Here is a 23,896-nt window from a genome sequence, read left to right as displayed (position 1 = left end):
CGTTCACAAACCATTCTAGCAGGTTATATACATTTTATGAAATTTTCAAAATCTTATTAAAAAATAAAAATAAAAATAACTATATATAGTTTCTAGTAAATAAATTACCTATAAATAAATTATAGTAGCTCAACTCAAGAAAAGTAGAGATCAATAAGTTCGAAACATAAGATAAAAATAATTACTATTTATTATAATTATTTTTAGGTTTTGAAGATTATTAAACAATTATAGTTTTCTAGCTTATAAAGCTTATATGTTACTCATCCAGAATACTTAATAGCCCTTCAAAACTTTGATACATTTCCTGTTTTTGATTCCCGTAAGACTTCTGACACGACCAAAACTTCCGGATGTTTCACAATCCAAATTTGTATTCTCGACATTTCTCTTCATTATTTATATAAAGTTAATTCAATACCAAAATAAAAAAAAGTATGCATTCAATTAAATGCTATATAAGATTACTTGAAAACAACATAGATATAAAAAAAATAATAAAGGTAGAATTTTATATATTTGTATTGTAATGTCGTAACGAATATTATACTCTATAGTTATTACATACGTATTTACGTTTATGTTAAATAGAATATTGTATTTTACTTGAATTTTAACTTTTAAAATGTCTTAAAATTCTACTACTGCATTTGAATGAAGCAAAGTTGATAATTTAATTTATAAAAGCAACATACTGACATATCTACATAGATTATATATATATAGACTTGTTAAAATTTAAGAAATGCAGTTGTTTATTAGTTTTCAATTTTCTAAGTGATTAAACACTTTTAAAATTATGTTTAGTTGATACAATAATATACTATTATTATTATCATCTATTTATATTTCATAATATTTTAGATTTTAAGCGGAGCGATGAAAGTATTGATTTTTTAATGATATGTATTTTTTTTGCCTATCATCACCTTTTTGGGCGATACAAATGCTCCAATTTTCAGCTTTAGTGGTGACTTCTGTAAGTAAAACAATGTAGTTGGTACTTTGGGGAAGTAAAATATTAAATAACCCTTACTTTTTTTAATTATTTGTGGTATCAAATATAACCTAATCTAACTATTGTGGTATTTGCAGAGAGGTATAATTAACTCAGAAGTTAATACTAATTATACAATATGAAGTAAATAAATATCATTATAATAATAATAATAATAATAAAATACTTAAAATTTATAAAATATTAATTAATAAATAAACTTTCAACGATAATCAAAATAAATAAATAACTTGTTTAGTTATATCAAAAAATATATCATGGAATAATATACTTAGTGATTTAGGATGACAGGTCGTTTTAACTCAATATTGTTTTTCGTATACTGTATACATTGGTATATCGTTGAATTACAATTTCGCACTCAGTGACTCGCTCGACACTTATAGCATCATGTACAGCAGAGAGTTCTCACTTTTTTATATTATAAGTATAAAATAGTATTTATTAAATCTCAAATTTTTAGACATTATAATTTTTACAGTTTTAGATTATGAGCAAGATATAAAATATATTAGCTATACAAGTACAACCATATTATTTTTTTTTTTTTTTTGTGTACACTTTATGTTTTTAGAAAAAAATTAATTTAACCTAACGTAATACTAATAGTAAAATAAATTACTATATAATACATAGTAAATTAGTAATATGTCATGGCATAACTATTTTTAATTAATTCAATGATTCATCATTAAATTGAAATTTGACATTTTCATCACAGTGACTACTTAATATCGCGATGTACTTGAAACAAACTGCATATAGTATAGTAATTAGCTACTTTCTCATATTTATATCATTATAACTTAAAGTTAAGTTTTTAATAATTTTACATATAACATATAATTTTAATTGTAGATTCTAAAATCGTAAATTTTAGCAATTTTTCAATACAGAAAAATGGTATTTTGGACGAGTAGTTAATTAGTTAAAACTGTTATAGGTATTTAAAATTTTGATAAGATACGAAAAATAGAACAATATTTTTTGTAATGCCAATGTTTAATTTAGCGCTATTTATCCTAACTTTAAAAATTACATGTTATAAGTAGTTATGGCTAATCGATTCGTTCGAAATTCCGTTTTTAAGTATCAAAATACTCAACAATTGTCTTTTGTAATCATATAAAATTATGTAAAAAAATATTTTAAATAAATAAAAATGTCTCAAATTGGTTAATGTGGACATTAAATAGATTATCTGGTATATGTACCTATTATGAAGGAAATACCTAAATTATTGAGATAGTAACCTAATAGAAGAATATTTTTTTTTTATCGTATTAAATATTTACCCTGTATTGTTATTTATTTTATTAATAACATAGAATTTTTTTTTAAATCGCTGAAAATTTCCATTATTATTTATTATAAACAATAATTAGTTATAAAAAAATAATAAAAAATAATTTTTACAGGTATAATGTAAAAATTAATTTAAGTTAAATATATAATATGCATACATTTGTTTGTTGCTTACTTTAATTTTGTAACGTATTGTTGTGTATCGGTATGAATAATGTACATGTGCAATACAATAATTGAAATTTAAACACTACACAAATATAAATTTACATTTGCATCGTAGCATTTACCATATTATATATTATCATTAATACTTTATTCATAATGAATATAATATTTAATAACTTTAAAAAAACATATATTATTATCCCGTGATAAGAATTGGCTATTTTTTTAAAACTAGATGCATGTAGTGAATCACTATACTACAAAAAATACACCAGATAAAGGTTGTATATTTTAATTAATATTTGCTTTATTTATTGTTGTAAATATTATTTTCATTAACTCATTTTTATTTTTTAATAGAATAAAACAAATGTTTTAATGAAAACAAATGTTTTTAAAAATAAGTAAAATATTTCATTAAGGTAAAATGGAAACCTTTCAATTTCAGGCAATATAAAAACGAGTATGATGTGAAAATCAAACCAAATTCTTATCGCTTACAAAAAGGTTTAATAGAGTATAATATAATATCAGTTCAATGATCATTATTCATTAATAATGAAATAATTTGTAAATGAAACTCGGAGTTGTTCATTCGCATTTTTTAACTATATATATACATATTTATTAAATTAAATATGTGATTTGATGTTATGACAATATGTTTATCATATTAAAACAAACTGTGTTACTTGTTATTATATTGTTTTATTTTTTTATTTCTTTGTGTAAAACAAAGATAGCTATAAGATATTATTTTTTTTTTTTAGTCAAACGAAATTTAAGAATTACATAACGATAACAATACGATTTACACTAAATTGTAGTTGGTACGTACCTACTACAATTTTTATTTTAATAAATTAAATTATTTTAAAAGAATATGATACATGACAATAGTATTTTTCAAGTATTCTTGATTATATCAATTCCATTTTCAATGATACTTAAATTATAGTTAAATATATTCAATAATCTTTATACAATTATTTGATTTTTAATTTAGTTTTAGTTTAAATAAATGGACCTGATTTTATAAAATATGAATATGGTTTGTCTATGCATTGGAAATGGGATGAAATAAATATTACCGTTGAAGTTTATAAATTAATTGAAAAGTTTAGAAATATAATATGGGAAAAATTTTAAAACAGTGATAAAATGTTATTAAAACTAAATATTATTAAATACTATCTATTTATAATATGATATTACAGTTTTCAAAAATGTATTTATTAAATAAATATTTTTCTCTATAGATCACTTCACAGATTATAGATTACACTTCATTTTAAATGAATCGTTCCGTAAAAATAATTAAATTAGGTAATTTACAACAGTGTTATCCGTAATCATATTATACCGTATTCATTTTCATTACATAAAGAATCTAATTATAATGTTATGAGTCGTATGGATTTTCATTTTTATAAAATGTTGTTGATGTCTTTTAATATCGTATACAATAAAATGTATGCCAATGTTTTGGTTCAGCAAAATAATTAAATCGATTAGAGCATAATTATTTTTAACTCGCATGTGAATTATTTTTATGCATAATATTAGGAATAATAATTATTCAATAATGGTCAGGTAGCCTAATATTTCTTGAAGTATGAGTACCTATCGATAATTAACAGTGTAATTACCCTCCAGTAGTTTGTTCTCTCTTCTACCCAACACGAATGTCATTCCGCATTCGGTCGTTAACTAATAAACAGTAGGGAATGGTATAAAGCAGTTTTATCGCCGGCCCATGTGTACGTTAGCGTCCGTGTAAATAAAAATATTATGCAGTGTCGTCCGGTCGTACGGTGAGCCACGGTCCCATGTTTTTCCAGTTCGTTTGTTCGTTCGAATAAATTTAACAATCTCGAGGGTGTTTATTATTATATTTTTCTCTTTTATAAAATATAGATTGATTATCAAACAAAATTAATATATTGCAAGTAATTGCCCATGTTGTATTTGATTTGGATTTGCTGTTGTTACACGGGAAACAGAGAAAAACATAGTAGATTTGTGGTCAGTGATCTACTCGAATTGGTTAGTATGCTTCTTTTAACAATGTTATTTTCCATTAATATAATAGTACAATAGTAAACGGTACAAATATTGTTATAATAAAACTATACGTATTTGGATAGTACATCTATCTTAGCTTTATTCAAAATACGGTAAATTTATAAAATTAATATTTATTTTGTAAGCATACATACTTATTTTTAAACATAAAATAGATTTTTTCCAATAAACAATCAAGCGTAATTTCTGTGTAAGAATAAAAATACATAATATTATTTTATAAAAAACTAAAACTAAGAAAAAAAATATTTGAATTTAAATTTCTGATGTTAATAAATTACCTTCATACAAATTTGCTTTTTAATAACTTTTAATCTTTCTATAAACAATTGTTTATTTCTCAACTATTTTATTTTATACCGTTGACTCATTTGGCTTATGAATAAACATCATCTTGAATAAAAAATGTAATGCAACAATATATTAACGTTTATGTGAATTATATTATATATTTTATACGTGTGTTGTGTATAATATATATATATATATAGGGCAGTCGGTATTGATAAAACTACAAACCAGTATAATAGAACCATAAATGGAACAGTGTTATTGGAACGTACGAAAGAAATTTTATAATCGTCCAATGTAAGGTACCTATCACTATTTTTGGTCCATAAAATAAAATCCCTGAGTCTAGTCTTTTAAAAATACGGTCTGAGTTGAGTATTTTATAAAAATTTCCTAGTGCTAGATTATGTATTAAAATAAATTATAGTTTTATTGATGTTAATGTTTTATTCGTACATATCTAAAATATTTTTTATGCATACAGAAAACAATATACCTAATAGATTCCTACCACTTCTTGGAATTATAAAATAAAAACATTATCATTATATCACTTCAATCATATCATCTACTTTTTTTTTTAAATTATCTTTTGAGTAAAATTTATATTTACACCACCTTAAATAATAGGTATGAATTGTAAATATAACAAAAAAAGCAATGCATTCAACTAATTTAAAACCAAAAATAATTTTTAAATTAATATAGATTTTTAAAGCATACAATACATGAATATTATCAAATTTGAATTCATCAGTTTGTGTTAACATTTTTAGTATAAAATAATAGATTTATTACATTATTTGATGCTATGAAAATATTAAAGATATTTCACTTAAAATTAAATTACAAATAATTGTATACTATTAAAGTTTCCAAGCAAAAAATGAAAATATTTAGTATAATTTAGAAAAACGTCGGTAAGTACCATCTACTCAGTATACCTAAAATGCATAAATTAAAAAATAACAAATCTAAAGTTTGATTAGTTATAAAATTACAGTGGTGTAGTAACTGGTAATGCATGCAATTTTTTAAAAATAAATACCTCAAATTTAAAAATATGTAGTTTCTATAAAATAAAATATTATAAACAAAGAACTGTGGACTTCGATAACTAATAGCACTCGTACATCTTATAATAAAATATAATATAATCCTTAACATTTTTTAATTATACAATTACATCTAATTAAAAATTTAAACATTAAAATAATATTTTTATAATTATAAGGAATAACAAGTAATTTATTCATTTATTGCACTGTAAATATTTTTGTTATAATATTTATTTTAAATATTTCAAAGTTTATTTAATTTAAACTTTTAATATCAAGGCTTTTGACCCAGGTTATCAACTGGCTCATTTCTTGCAATTAAAAATATATGATGTTTACTAATTTGGAAGTTTAAAAGAAAAAAATTAAATTAATTTACCAAGTTTATCACAAAATTAATTTTCTAGCTTTAAAAAAAAAAAATCACCCATTACTATTATGACATTGAATAAATTATAAGATGAATTACTGTTTTTATAGAAGAATCATTTTAAATAGAATATATTCGTATTAGAGTGTTCAGTTTTTTTTGTATTTCACAACAATGTTGGTTTGTAATTATTATTATAATTATTACAAACCACTTAGTTATTATATGACAAGATGTGTAGGTAATTAGAATATTTTAAAATTACTATAATATCATGTATAATATTATGTTTCCAATATGATTGAACACATTCATATTTTCAACATTTTTTTTTTTTTTATTCCTATGGTTACGAATTTAAAAAAATATGGTTCGATTCAAACATATATTAGTGAAGATATATTTTTATTTCATTTGGAGATAAAAATTATTCAAATACTTCATCACAGTTTTTAACTAACCTCGTTTTCATCTCATAATATTATATTTCATATTTTTACATTCATTATGTTTATGTAGCTTTAAAATATTATTTAAATTATATATATATATATAAATATAATGAATTAATTGAGATAAAACGAATTGACTAATTTATTCTTTTTTTTTTTAAATTATAATATATTTATTTTAATTGGCAACCTTTTGAACGGTTATTATTTATTATTAATAAGAACATAGTTAATTTACTGATATATTCAAACAAAATAAATGTTGTAAAGGGTAGTATTTTTAAGAATGTTGATAAAATTAAAAAGTTTTAGAATAATTGGAAAGTCAATATCAAGTATAATTACGATTGGTATTCAATAATACCTATATTATGTTTATAATTGCATAAACATTCTTGGCACTTGAAATTTTGATGATAAGACAAACTATTATATCTAGTTAAAATATTTTTATTTTATGTTGAAATTACAATATATATTGACATTTAAAAACTGTTATATTGAAATTGAAAAATTAGTATATAAGTTTTTTTTAGAAAAACAAAGATACTGCGATAACACAGCTGATTATCTCCAACTTGAAAATAAATATATCTATTGTTCTCAAACGTTTTGGTATGTATAAGTTTGAGCTACTAACATAAAAATAATTTTCATTTCTATGTAATGATTTATTCTTTTTATGTCCGCACTATGATTTTTATCTAACTGTGTTGTATATTATTTTCGGTATATTATACATTCAAGTTGTATTATGTATTAATTTTTTTATAATACTCGTAACATTGGATTAAATTTGCATATATTTAAAGGATACCAGAAATGAATACAGGTACGGACATGAACATACTACATTTATGTTTATAAATATATAGATGTATAATTTATATGTTCTTTTATGTATATTGTGTTTATTGTTTACGCATACACACATATATTATATTATATATGGGTAATTATTATTTTTTTTTTTATAAATGTGTGTATGTGCGCGCGCAATACAAAGACAACAGTAATTAATAATAACAACGATAAACCATTATGTTATCACCTAGAAAATATTACTGAATAAAGCACGTGAACCAACCAGACTCAAAGGAATGTGATCAATGTGCAAAATCTCCGGTTTTAAAACATTTATTAAAAATCGCAGCTTTTATATTATAACTTACAATCATGTATAATTGTTTATACACATTGGAGGATTTTTATACGTATAATTGTTCCGATAGTACCTAGAGAATTTTGAGTTCATAACTTGTTTAAATTTAAGCATTATCATCGTAGGTATTTCAAAATATAAATACTTCACATTTTTGACATGTAGGTACCTAGCTGTTTTTGATAATTTATTCGCTGGACGTAACCTTAAAGTTGTTTACTATATATTTAACTAATAATCATCATGATTTACAATTAATTTTTGTAAACATATATATTGATACAGTTTTTGACAGCATTATGACCTATAATCACTGATTAGAAAAATAAAATAAAAGTGAGCAAGTAGATAACCACTGTACTTTACAGTAGATGTCGAGTGCAAGTCTATATTACTAAGTATATTTTAATATTAATATTGCTACTAAAGTAATTTATTTTATTATAAATATTATTATTACAGTATAAATAACCATTAGCTTAATATTAATCGCAATAGATTAATAATGTCATTTCATATATTCAAATATAATAATATACATACAAATTTCAAGTTCTTTAAAATATTAAATAAAATCATTAATGTTTGTTTAAATAATAAATGTCTTCAAATTTATAATTGAAATGTTTATAAAAATATTTTTTATCGTATATTTTTAGTTTTTTTTTTTTTTTGGTTTCAGTTAGAGTTACTTGAGGGCACTTGAATTGTATTGTCAAAATTTCAGTTTTCATTAGAAATTTTCTAAGCTATACAAATTAAAAATTTTATATATTTTTAACTACAAAATAATAGAATCCCCGGTTTTCTGTATTAGTTTATCCCGGTTATTATGAAATGAAGTTATAAGGAATTTGCATTTTTCCCTTCAAAGTATCAATAAGATTAATTTTTTAACGGAAAATATATTAAAGAGAAAAACTAAAGCATTTTTAGTATTCTAAAAGATAATGACACTCAAAAACCAAAAAAAAAAACCTCATCATTGTAAAATCAATACATTTATCTATTCGGTACTACACTCAAAATACAATTGTTGCGTCTAGTAATTTTAAATAAACAACATAATATTTAGCTAAAATTGTGTTATTTTTTCTTTAAAGATGTTAGAGTGAATATAACAATATTGTTTACATCATATTTCTTAAATAATGAACTGCATAAATCTTAGAGAACAGGCAACTACCTATTTCTTATATCTTAAACAATTTCGAACCAAACACATTACCATTAAAATGAAACCAATTATTTTTGAGAGATTACATTATTTAAGTAGTACAATATATTTACTGAATTTTCAAGCGTAACAAGTTTTAGATAAGAGATTTCTGGAATTTTCTATATTCAACATATATCAATTCAATATACCATCTTTTATTTTAAACCATATAAAAATTGAATATTTTATACATTACACTTCCGGTTACATAAATAACAATCATTATAATTTATTGACATCTAACGACATTACAATTCAATACATTAAAGCAAACACTGCTTACCTAATTTTTGCAGGTATCTATCTATTTGAATACTTAAATTCTTTTAGGGATATCATATTTTTTTTCTCCAAAGCTGTAGTCTTTCTTCTTCTAATCTCTAATATAAATAATTGTAATAATTGTATTATAATATATATTTATATACCATTTGTAAATTAATATATTAAAATAAGTTCGTTACATCATATTTTTTTAATATAATATGATTATTCATTAATATTTTATAATCTATATAAAGTTGTTTTAGAATTCTGATTTGAAATTTTTTCTTTTAAAAGAATAAATTTTTCCAAAAATTGCGTACTTATTTAATTTCAATAAAAATACTTTTAGTTTATATGCATAATACTTTTTTTCTAACTATATTTTAAAGTAATAAAACCAAATACCATAACTAGCTTTTCACAGTTAATTTGCATAATATTTTTTAACATATAATAAAGGATTATTTTCTAAATTGACAAATATTAAACATAATTATTCAGTCTGGACGTAAAATTAATGATGTAGATGAGTTAAAAACAAATAACAATTAGTCTAAATGTTATTTTAAAAATTTACTAAATAAATTGTTGAACCCATGTTATAGTATATATACTCCAATTATGTAATGCACTAAATATAATTATAAACTATTTAACACATTGATTTTGAAGTAACGCTAATTACTAAAATAAAATAAATTAGTTAGCTTAATAAAAAAAAAATACATAATTCAATAATAGGTATTATGAATTATTTTATAATATATTATGATATTATGTAGAATATATAAGTATAACAATAAATACTTTGAAATGTATTTGAGTAATAAAAATTACACGTCTATATATGTATATTATTAAATTAGTATTAACGATTACAATATGTATAACATATTTACTTTTGCCTAGCACATAATATAAAACTTTTTAGTTGGCGATGTCCATACAACTTAAAAATTAAAAGTGTAATTATCATAGGAACTAACTTATAAATTTTCCTATGAAAATATGAATTCCTGTTATACAAAATTATTTGCTATTAAAATCTGTAATTTTGTTTTTAAACTCAAATAAAAAAAAAAAAAAGGAAGGAAAATAGGCATAACCTTTCTACTATAGAACATTAGTTTTTCAAGTGTACTTCTTTAATAAGGAGCAAGTCACTATAATGTAAATATTAATACGTCAGCCTATATATTACTCGATATATTTCACAATATTTTATATAATTCTTACTAGAGTCATTTACGGTAGGTTTAATTAAATTTTGTCTAAAACATTGCATTTTTAAATTATAAAAACAAAAAATCATTATTCTATATTTAAATATCTAATTTAGTCCCAATTTTTGATTAAAATATGTACAGAAAATATTGTGATATTTTTAATGTTTTTAGCTATTATGTGTCTATAGTAACTAGTAAAAACTTATGAGGAACCTAGTATTGAGTTTTAAAGTTTTTTGACCCAACAGAACATTTTATCAAAATTAATATAAAAAAAAAATGATTTAAAAGATAATTATTTAAAATATCTGTTAATAGCTCAATAAGAACTAAAATATTTTGAAAATAATTGCAATATATTGAAAAATGATAGTTTAAACATTTAGTATTAAATATCTACGGTTATTAATTTTTGAACTATACAAAATATGAACGCGTGAATATTCGATTTAGTTCAAAATTCAAATTTCACTCGCATAAAAAATATTTGTGGGTTTATGTTAAACTTTTTTTTTTTATTGTAAAAATTAATGAATCTTTTGAGTAATCGCGCATTATTTAATTCTTAGGTGAAAATGTTTCTATTGATATTTATTATTTATAAAAGAAAAAGGATCAAAAACGTCAATTGTCTAACACGGTGAATCTAAAGGACACCCACACTATTTTTTCTTTAATAAAGAAATTAATCAAAATGTGATCATTGGAATTTTTAAAAATCCTTGAAGTTTACATTATTTTAAAATACTTGAGATTGTTTTGTATTAATTGAGGATGGTCCTACGGTAATACAAACTACTGATTTTAAAATTGAATCCTCTTTTTTTTTTTAGGCCCATGTTTTTTTTTTTAAATAATTATGAAACTAAATAAAAATCCAAATGAGTAGTTTCTAAGTTATTAAACTTTAAGAATATGTAATGGATAAAATGGCCCATGTCTATAGCCGTGGCAACGAATCTCTTATCTAACACATTTCACAAATATAAAGAATGTAACGATTGCTGGCGCCCAAGCTATAGCTACCGTTACACAAACTATTATCCATTATACTTAAAACTTAATAACTTGAGAACCACTCATTAAAATTGTAATTCAGAATAATCAAAATTAAAAAAATATATATATGCTCAACAATCATATGATAAATACAAGTTTGTACCATTATAGAACCATCCTTAAGTGGTACAAAAAATCTTGAGTTTCAAAAATATGATCTTCAAGAGTAATTCAAAATTCTAAAATTTAAATTTTCACTTCCTTCATTTTTTTAAAAAAAAGCGATGTGCATCTTTGGTGAATCACTTTATATATAATAAAAGAAACGTCAACAAATATTTTGAAAATATGATATATAGATACAACTAATATAAACACATTCAGTTAAAATTTTAAGTATTTACAGCTCTTCGTTTTTGGATTAAATAAAAAAAAAAAACGACTGTAGCCCATTAGAGCAAAATATGCTCGAACGGATCACAAAAGCGCAAAAATATATACCTTTTAAATCATAAGTGCAAATAAATTTAAAAAACATAAAGTGTATTTTATAGTTTTAACAAAATCATATAGTTATTAATTAAGCTTTTACAGTAATATTAAAATAAGTTAAACAATTTCAAATTAAAATAACACAAAAGTAATAATTAGTGAAAAATCTATAATGAGAAGTACCTTAAAATTAAATTTGAAATTTGAAGTTCAAAGTTTTTAAGTAGTCCAATCTGGAAAATACTTTTTCTATGTACAAGTTCCATGCTTTTATATTGGAGTTGACTTTAAAGCTATCAAATACCATTTAATATAAGGTTATACTGTATATACTGTATGTCTGTATACTTAAAAGTTCTTTTAAATGATAATCAACCGTCACCATGATTTTTTATGACAATTATAATACTAATTACTACATAAATAGTTTTTGAATTATAAAAATACTATATATTTAAGAAATAAATATAATGAGCATCAAATTTATAGTGAAACTTATATTGTAACGGGTAAATATTGTATCAGGTAATACAATTTATTTTTGCGCTTTTATCCTACTAAGTTTTAAAAGCGCAAAACGAATTTGTGCTTTTGGTTTAATGAAAAAAATTAACGATTAACGATTTTGGATTTCTCCGAAAAAACAATTCAAAGCAACTTTTCATAAAAATTCCTGTTTTACTAATAATGTATTTATTAATTTTGTTTTTTCCAGTTTTTTTAAAAAGTATTAATAATTTTAACATTTTGATCCCCCACATTGTGCCAACTTGATTCTATTTTCTATAAGAAACGTTTATCAATTATTAATTATGCTATTTATATCACAAACCACTCATGATACGATTTATTGGTCTCGGTACTAAAACGCTTCATTACGATTCCTGGTTCTGCTTCCGATTTAAACAAAATATTAATTAAGGATTAAAGTAAGGATTATGTTTAACACCAGTATTTAATATTTTTTCTTCAATATAAATTGGTATTCTGTTTAATTTTTTATACATATTGAACAAAATAAAAGTATGTGTTATATTTTGTTTTACAAGAAATAAACAGCTTAACAAAAATAATATTAATTTATCAAATAACTCTTTATACCCGTAAAAAGTAATCATGGAAATATTAAAAAAAAAAAATAACCATTGTGAAAACCAAAATTTTTTATTTGAAAAATATTGGTTCAAGTTTTTGTTCCGGATCCCAATATTCTGAGTATTTTTGTGTTTCAGTCCCTTCTCCATACCATCCTAAAGTACATTAATGTTAACTTTATGAAATAATAATAATGATAATACCTTTGTTAATTTTATACAATAATAATATAATACACAATAACTATTAGATACTATATGCGATATTTTTGCAAAAGCTAGTTCAATCTATCTAATGTATAAATAGTATGTATTAAAATTAACTAATATATTAATAAATTGTAAAATATAATTTGAAAATGATACTGATAGATCTGTTCTTCCTATAAAATCGTATGCTCAATAATTTACCATTGATTTAAAATTGATCTTTTTAATAACTATGGTGTATTATCAGAAATATTGTCAAAATAAGTAAGTATCTAATATGACAAAAATAAATTTATGAAACGCATAATAATTAATAAATAATGAGTAATAGTACTTTTGTAAATAGTTTAATTATTTTTAATTTCTGTTAGGCACCTATTTAAATTTTTAATATTTTTGCATAACACTAACTTACGAATAATTTATAAAATAAATTGGTGAATTTAAACTCGGCTATTATATTAGTATAATATATTGTTTATTTTAAGAGGTTTGTATTTTAGAATATTAAATTTTACTTATACATTGTTATTTTTATAGAAGTATATTATGCTTTTTTATTTGGGTCTTTGCAGCAAATAATTTAAAACTTATAATGATTACCTATGGTTACAAAATGTTATCTAATGAGTTTATCTTATTAGTTATAATTCCATCGATACTGAAAACTAATAGCTACTCCTATCTAGTCATTATTATTCATATGTGTATTATATTATACATAGATAAACTCGTTAAAAATTATAGTAATTTTTGTGTTCTATTTTATAATGTATTAATAAAAAACGATACGAATAGTAATTTATCAATATGATAATAATTAATTAAATAATTGTGAATTGAACATTGTTTATCATATTATTAATTAATTTGCATTTCATTAATGATACTAGAAAAAAACGAATAGTTCAGTATTAAAAATAAAGCTCTTAAATGATACAATTAAGTCTCAATAACTTTCAAAATAAAACTATAAAATAATATTTCATTAATATTTTAACAAGTTCACTTTTTTTAGGACCAAAATTAATAAAAAATTTGACAAACAAAGGTGAATAATAAAATATATATAATAAATATATGTATGTAAACAACTTTTTGTGGTAGGCGGTTATGATAAAACATTCTTTAGTATATTATTATAATACATAATATTATATCACATATAATCCCAATAAAAAATTTAATTTCTAAAAAGATAAAATTTACTTAGGTACTTAATATCCCAATGTACCATACATTATAATAAAAATGATAATAAAATATTGCTGGAAATTGTTAAAATAATCGTGTTCTATAATTTGCTCGTTTAATGGTACTCAAAGAGTCAAAAAATAGAAAAAAAAATTGATACTTAAGTCAAGTTTATAAATCAATGGTTTTCAAAATGATTATGATAATATTTCTCATTAAATAATTGACATATTATACTTCTATTATGTGTATATAGGAATTAAATAATTGAATATTTAACTCAACTTTAGAATTCTGAATATTTTACAAAAATTTGAAAAATACACGAGTAAAAAGTACATTATATTATATTACAATTAATTTTGTGTTGTACACAATCCAATAATTTTAAACGTTTTAATTTTAAATAGTATTACTATAGAATAATGTATAGGTTACTACTTTAAGGGTCACATTATTTAAAATATATTCAAGAGTAAAAGCTATGAAGAAAACCATACACGATCGATTGTCGGGTATTTATGAGGTGTTCTTTTACAAAAAGTAATATTGCTAAACATAAGATACATTTGTAAAATTTCCGATAAAGAGCTGACATACTCCATTTGTAGAGGGTACTTCACTATCGGATATGTTGCACTTGAAATGGTGTGTATGTTAAAGGCATATTTTTTACGGAGCTAGTTGGTTATATGCTTTTAGAAGGCATACGAATTGCACACTTTTGCAAAAATTGCATTTTACAAATTAATATATTATATAATATTTAGTCGGATTTTGTTTGTTTAAATATTTATAGATAACGCTTGACTCATTAATATTGTTATCAGTATAATGAGGTACTTTCTAGAATAATTACCTATCAAAACCGTATCATTAGTTATATTGACTGTATAAATTATTATTTCGAATATAAATATTATCAGTGTTAAATTAATAAAAAAAAGAGTTGTTGGCACCAAATTTTCAATCAAATTTCGTATTATATTACAAATATAAAATATATTATTTATAAAGCCTTAAACTAATACTAAAATAAATAATAGATTAATAATAGTATAATAAATCGGTACAAATAAAACATAATATAACAATATTTTTTTTTTGTTATTGGAAATCTTTGCTTACCAGGTCTTAGTGCTATTTTTACATATTGAAATATTCTTGAAACAGTAGAATTATACATAAACAAATTTTTTATAAAAAATAAGAATTAAATGTGATTTTAATTTAATATACCATAAATTTATTCAATTAATCGTGTAATTGTTATTACAATTTATAAATTATTTTTCACAATTTTCTGTAATAGTATAAAGGAAAATTTTAAATAATAATTGTACATACAAAGTAATATCGTGTCTTTCATTTTTAAATCCATTAAAGAAGCTTAATAAACTAAATTTAACAATTCCCCCCCCCGTCCTCCTCCTAAAAAGTGGTTACATAAGAAATTAAGAAATACGTTTTACAATAAAACAACTGTGTTGTTTGTTTGTACAGCGTTAACATTTAAAAATTGCTAAGATTATAGTAACATTACCTACCTTACTTACGTGTTATTGTTGTGGTGGTCAATATTTTTTCCATAATATTATAAACTTATAAATAATTATTTTTATGGCTATTTATATTTTTAATAATTCTTATAATATGTAAAACGCACATTTAATCCCAGTAAAATTCAACAATATTTATGCAGAATAAATGATTCATATTTATGTGTATAGGCTTTAGTAAATTTTTACTGCATTTTAACTATTTAACGTCAATCAATGCCCATAAATTGTGCCTATAATATAATGATAATAGCAAATATCCATACAATTTATCCTAAAATCTAATCATAAATAATTTTTTTGGAATAAATAATAATTAAATATAATTCTAAAAAAGTGCTTTAAAAAAAAAAAAAACTATTAACATATGAGGAAAATGCAATATTGGTTTATTTAAAATATAATATAGGATTTAAATGTAATTAAAAAATAATTTTGGAATTAACTACTTCTAAATTAATTATAACAGTAGGTGCCATTAATGATTCACTACTTCTCTTCAATTTTTTTTATTTTTATTTTCCATAGAAAGAACATAACAAAGTCCTTTAACATTTTATATAATAACAATTGGAGCTTTAGTAATAAACTAATCACTATCTTTCTGAACATGGACACAGCAATTAAAACATATACAGTACATTGCGTGTACGAACAAACACATTAAGTTTTTTTTTAAAAACATTGCGTTTTGACCAGTTATTAAAATTTGAACTTATTCATATACATCATTGAAAACCATCGTTTTAGATGTTAAAAACCTTTGTCTACTCTCTACACACGTGGCTGATCAAAAAATATAAATAATAGCCACTAAAATGCGGTGGAAATTCAGTTTTGGCTTTATAACGATTACTACGGCTGATTAAATCACAAGTTTTATAGTCAGGGAAAAATCATTTTCACTTATTTAATTTCAGCATGTAACAAAATAACTATAGGATTAAACTTGGTTTTTTTGTTTTTATGTTTTATCAAAACTATTTTTTTTATTCTTCACGCACTTCAATGAACACCCAAAGAACATATTCATTCCGTTTATTTGAATCACAAACGGTTGGTTGGATTTTTACGCTAGTTAAACGCCAAACAGTTGTGGTCTGTTTAACGGAATTGTTCGTATGGTAATTTTTCTATGTATTGGATGGTATAAAAGCATATCACCATGTGACAAACTGTTCACTTAGGTTTCAGACTTCCTACATAAACGTACAGAACTATTTTTCTGACAGCATTTATCTTTATTACATATCTTATTTATAAAGTATATTAAGTATGATAATAATTTAGTTTTGAGCAGTAGATAAAATCGTCCAAAAATCAACGAATCTCGGTAATTATAATACATGAAACTACATATTTATTTATCGTTAATTTCTTATACACTAGTACATTACATATATAAATATATAATACTTAAATGCACCGATTTTTTTTTATTTGTTTTTATTTTGTTAAATTTTCAGAAAATAATAATACTAAACTGAATTTTAATTATAACTAAAATATGTATGAATACATTTGTAATGTTACTATATTTATATAATTATAAAAGATAAGACATACGCTAATAATTTTCATACTTTTCTTTGTAAATTTAATACCTACCAACTTATTTTATTAATTTGATTTTCTTCCAAAACTGTATACTTACGCTTTGCCATGTATAGTTTTTTTTTTTTAATTAGAAATGTTTATATTTTATAGTTGTATATTGTATACACTACATATAGAGTTATGTTATTTAGTTGGTCGTTAATTTTTAAGTATGCGGTAATCAAAGATTTTTAGAATTCAATCCCAATAAAATATCTTGCAAATACCTGTCACACTACAGCAGTATTTATTATTTCTTTTTCATAAATCAAACGTTCCAATAAACTTGTATTTTCTAGATATATATTACCAACAATATTTTTGGTTTCAACTATTATTGACCAGTTTTGATAATGTTTCCCTGTACATGTAAAATCCATTTAGTTTATCTTGTGGCGCGTTATGGAAATAAATTGGTAACGACATGACGTGAAATGTATCACAGTATAATACAATAACAAAAACAACGTAATGTCTGTTAGATTGTTCATTTAAATCTTGACCATTTTGTTTAAACTTAGATATTTTTAAAAATGACGATTTGATTTTTTTGTGCTTTTGTTAACAGGAATTGAAAAAGATTGTTGCTCATACACTTTTAAATGATTCAGAATTGCAATTAAAACGTATTTATGTAGAGAGATGTAAACGTTTGCCGGCGTTCGGTTGTAACTTTTACTTCGTCAAAGAAGTTCAACGTGGTAAAACAAAAACAAAGGTAATATACTCGTATATGTTTATATTTATATTTTCACATTATGTTTTATAAATATCAATAGAAATAATATAGATAGGTATTTAAAAATCAATCATCTAGTTAATGGGTTCCAATATCATCTGGAGTTTTGTTATATTATGTCGTATTTTTATTTTAGCTTCTAAAGCTTAACATTTTTTACTGGTCATCTACTTTAATTTTTAAGTATTAAAAATACAAAAAAAAATCATTTATTTCTAACAATATTGCGGGTTTTAGTTTTTTGTAATTAAAAGCTTTTCAACACTTATCATTCTTTAATATGTGTTTTTTATGTTAGTATTAAATTAATATAATTAGTACAATTTTCAACAAAATATACTTTTTGTTATTCAATTTTACACACATAGCAATTGGTATTTTAACAAAATTAATATCATGTATTTTTAAATTATTATTAAACATTTAAATATTTAAAACTTGGAACCAAATTCGCTTGATTTTCGAAAAAAAAATTTTAATTTTGCCTACATCTTTTCTGTAAGTAACTATAGTTTTCTTATTTATTATATGTTTAATAAATATAAGCATGGAATAATATGAAATTATGAAAATTCTATAAAATTCAATATTATCATATTTTATAGATTGAAAGTTAAACAAAATTTGTATGACATATAAATAAATTATCTAATAATTGTTTTTGATATTATTTCAAAATCATATTTTTGTGCTATTTATAGTATAAATCATAGATGTTAAGAACATTTTAAATACAATTATTTATTTTATCGATATTTTTATCAAAATTCTAATAAATATATAACCATAAGTTATAATATCTTAAATTTGAATTGATAATAAAATCATATTTAACGAAAACAAATATTATTGTTGTATGAAGTTCATATATTTTTGTATTTGTGTTTACATAAAAAGTTTTTACTTACCTATACAATACTTGTTATTTTGATTAAATTTGAATAATTTGTTGTAATTTTAGTGAATTATAATTTAATTGAATTCAAACATCAGTAATATTGATGGTAAATTGTTATTACAAATCGATTGATAAAAAAAGAGAAATCAGGTACATAAATATTTAAATTAACCCTATACAAAAATAAAAACTAACTTGATGGGTAAAATTAATGATGCAGCTATCTAAGATTTTGTGGATAAATTGTGTGACATTAAAGGTACAGAAATCATTAAGAAGTAAAGCGGAAACACGGCTAATCTATTACATAGACATTGTTGATAAAACCACTATCATTGTTCGTCGGATGTTTCGCCGACTGTCATGATTGTTCTCAATTTTAGTTTACTCTTGTCGTTTGATAAACTGGTTGACATGTAACATATTCTCATAATAACATAATACATAATTAGTTAAAGAGGTTGGCTTATAAAATATTGCTGTCACTTAATTAATGAAACATTTCCAATAAAAATGTCCCGTTTTTGTTATAATATTTTGAAAGTTCAGTGTGATTATTTTCGTAAATAATTAATTTATTAATTTATGAAAATAATTAAAAATCAAAATTTAAAAAAAAAAATAATGCTTATGCTTTTTTCTTATCAGGTAAACAAAATAATTAAGTTATTTTAATAGGTATTAAAATCAAATGTTATTATTTTGTATAAATAAATTACTTAATATTTAAGTATATTTTAAATTCAATAGAGAATCTAAGTATTAAAATTATGATCTCATTTTTTTAGTAGCACAGTTATTATAAAAATTATTGCATTAAAAATTAACAACTGATTGATATTTTTGTTATGCTTCTTAATATATTCTATAAAACGAAACATGAAACTTATAATATTAATTAGAGATATTATATTTAATAATGATTATTTTTTTTTTTTTATAAAACTATATGGTAAACCATAATTTTGTTATGATTTATTGATTAAATCTTAAGTGTTTACAGTTATAAAACTATCTATTCAATGTAATATCTAATATTATAATTACTTACCTAATGATAAACAGTATTATTTGTATTTACAATATATGTATTTATTATACAGGCTGCACGTTTGCTTGGGTTGAGTTTTGATAAGATAATTTTGCTTGACAATAAAACAAAAATTTTATCTAAGTGTCAAAATACACAAGATTTACTCCAGGTAAGCGAAAGTAAAATTAATTATTTTTAAAGATCACTGTAGTAATTACCTTACTATGTATATTGGATTGTAATAATATAGTTATATTTATATGTAATCGTATAATTCTTCTTGAGATGTATTTAACAATGTTACATTAGGGGCCCTAATAAAATAAAATAAAATAAGTCATAATATTGAACAAAGTCCTTGATTCGTATTTTTGAATAAAAAGTATTAAATTTAAGTCAAATTGCTATTAACATTATAAAATACAATGATTAATTATTGTATCACCAGTGTTTTACAAAATTAATTTAAACTCATAGATTTTCTATTGTTCAACAAGCTATTTGAATTGCACAATGTTTTATTGTCCCAAGTACACTGAACTTAATCTGAATCTTCAATTAATATTGTATGAATAAAAACCCTGTCAATTTTTCCAATCACAAAAATGCAGTTTAATTACAAACATGACTATTTTAAAATTGAATATAGCATTTAAATTTATTAAATTACATGATAAGTTTATTTCAATATTTTCTAGCGAAATATGTGCATATTTTGTTAACGGTGTGTTATTTAATATTATATTTAATTATTCATCAAATAATGCAAAATTTAATAATCAGGATTGTCCTTAACTACCCAAGCAGTTAATATAATATTACTATAGGAAAATAAATTATACAAATCCTTTTGAACATACCGTCATAAACTTTATATTATAATTTAATATGACTAACTACTTCATACAATGCATAATTTATAAATAAATTGAATAAAAAAAATCTGGAGGAGATTGTTGAATCCGGAACATTATATCTTTATTGTGTATCACAAATTTCACTAATATTTTTTAAATGTGATAAAATAATAGTTATTTTAACATTATAGTACTTATATAGTAAGACCTAGTGTTTTTTTTTTTTTATGATAGTGCTAAGTTTAAATATTATCATCTCTAATACTTGAATAATGAATAATAATTAAATTTTATGTTGTAAAAATAATATAGTGGCAAACAGTATTCCGACGAAATCGAAACAAGGTGTCACTTGAATTTCGTAACTCTAAATGGACATTGGCTACACCAACTGAGCGATCATTACGTGACATTGGTTTTGTTTTATTAAAAATTCTACAGGAGATCGACAGCAATTTCTTAGAGCTGCATTCTGTAATTGCACCAAACCAAACTACTAAACCATTAGGTTAGTAATAAGTTCCTTAGTATATTTAAATTAGTTCAACGTTGTATCATCAATTGAAGTTGGACAGCAATTAATCTGGTGAATTATACCTGAGTATTTTATTATTTATATAACGGGATACTATTATATTATTATGTAATGATATAAAAATAAAATAAAATATGATTTATGAATAAGATTTTGTGTTAAAAAATGACTTAGTATTTTAAAAGAAAATTCATTATGATTTTCTTAGTTGATAGGTAAAAGTATTATCATTTATACATGCACACAATTATGCCAATACATTTTTAATGCAACAGAATAATTAATATTAATAATATATATATGAACTATGCACATTTCTAAGTATATTTCCAATAAAATAATATAATTAACTCATAGGAATTACACTAAGACTTGAAAAAAAATTGCTTTCATTAATTAAATTACTATAGTTTATTATAATAATTATATTTTAATTTGAAATTTGAATTTATAAATAGCTTTAAATGCATATTATCAATAACTCGCGTTAAATAATTTCGTAATAATTATAATGCAATATTAACAATAATATTGTTCTACACTTCTTTTATTCAATCCTATTTCTACTAAAATTATAATTTATTAAACACAAAGTTAAGAGTAATTCGATTGTTTTATAGTTTCAGAAAATTTTAATAATATTCCTAAAGAATTATAAATTAATATTATGGTGGTATAAATTCATAAAATATTTTTTTTAATTTTTTCCCGCATTATATTAATTTTTAACGCCGAAATCACATAAATATATTATTTAAAGCTGTATAGAATATAAATAAATTATATATATTTTTTATATAATAATGTAGAATTCAGAGAGATAAACCTGGACGACACTTTTGCATCAGAATTAGACTCGCTGCGGCGAATATTACATTTCCCCGAAGAAGTGGCAATACTTTTAAGTGATAGAGAAAACGATTTGTTTTACGACGTTCCACCACTTGATTTTTTGCGGCAAGTCACTTTAGATCAAGACGGAGCAAACGCATGTAACACTTCTGTCAAAAAGCTCATAGAAAGGTTCAATGCAGTACGTACTCTTAATGTTTATTTATTTTACTTCCAATGTATTATAAATCGTACAGTGTTTATTATTCTATTCAGATACAATAAAAATAAGAGTATATTATATTAAAAAACTATAATTGTATGTTTTTTTTCTAACGCTTGTATGTTTTAATATGTTTAGGTAAGCTCATGGACAACACATCTTATAATCACTCGACCTACACACGAAGATCGAAAAGCTATATTATCGTGTCTTTTGAGAGTGGCCAAAGAATGTTGGAATATTGGAAATTTCAATGGAGCTATGGAAATTATAGCTGGACTCAAGTAACAAATTATAATAATATTAATTTAACTACATATTATATATTATATGTATATATTATATATAATATATAATATGGCATAATATATAAAATAGGGTATTATTTTAGAACTCGATAATATTAAGTGCTAAAACGCTAGTATAATTTAAATAAAAAATAAATTATTCTTTTAATTACTATAGAATTAAAAATTAATGCAAGTTTACATTATTTGAGCTTTCTCTACTAAATTAAAGGGTTTAAAATACTAAAATCAAAAGTTGTTTACAAAGCAAAAACAACTAAAAATGTATTTTTTTATAGTCATAAACAATAACAGTTTATTTTTATAATTTAAATTATAAAAAGTTTTTTTATTATATTTTATTTAAAATATACAATTTAACAGTTTTTCTTAGGTATACTTGTTTTCGTAACTATATGGGTACTCAATTATTATATCACGGAAACTATGTTATAATATGAGATCTAAAAATAAATTATTTTCTTTGCAGAGAGTAATCATTTTGGACAATAAAAATATGTAATATTTTCGTTTTCATTAGAACTAGTCCTGTACTGTAGTTACTTTAATTATTATTCAAAAACATCATAAAAATGTTTATTTTTTTTCAAAATACTATATTGCGAACTGTGTAGATAATTGTTGTATGGACTGACCAATTCTAACCATTGCTTAGTTGATTTTCGAAACCAGAAAGCGAAATTAAGTTAAACAGGTTGACAGCACGG

General features: G+C 22.1%; 1 protein-coding gene across 2 annotated transcripts in view; it reads left to right on the top strand.

Annotated features, from left to right (window-relative positions):
- The window catches only part of LOC113557079 (1-phosphatidylinositol 4,5-bisphosphate phosphodiesterase epsilon-1-like), a 41,960-nt gene that overhangs the window by 1,040 nt on the left and 17,024 nt on the right, over positions 1-23,896 (top strand). Inside the window, exons 1-6 of one of the 2 annotated variants that reach the window (XM_026962379.1) lie at positions 4,331-4,537; positions 18,334-18,483; positions 20,506-20,604; positions 21,605-21,800; positions 22,637-22,860; positions 23,020-23,165. In XM_026962379.1, coding sequence (XP_026818180.1) covers positions 4,451-4,537; positions 18,334-18,483; positions 20,506-20,604; positions 21,605-21,800; positions 22,637-22,860; positions 23,020-23,165 — 902 coding nt within the window. In that variant the 5' untranslated portion in view covers positions 4,331-4,450. Of the gene's footprint in view, positions 1-4,330; positions 4,538-18,333; positions 18,484-20,505; positions 20,605-21,604; positions 21,801-22,636; positions 22,861-23,019; positions 23,166-23,896 lie in introns of those variants that run through there. The other variant, XM_026962378.1, reaches the window with a different exon arrangement.

The sequence above is a fragment of the Rhopalosiphum maidis genome, chromosome 3 (genome assembly GCF_003676215.2).
Source record: "Rhopalosiphum maidis isolate BTI-1 chromosome 3, ASM367621v3, whole genome shotgun sequence".
Lineage (NCBI taxonomy): Eukaryota > Metazoa > Arthropoda > Insecta > Hemiptera > Aphididae > Rhopalosiphum > Rhopalosiphum maidis.
Note: the sequence above shows the minus strand (reverse complement) of the source record. Positions and strands in the feature narration are given on the sequence as shown.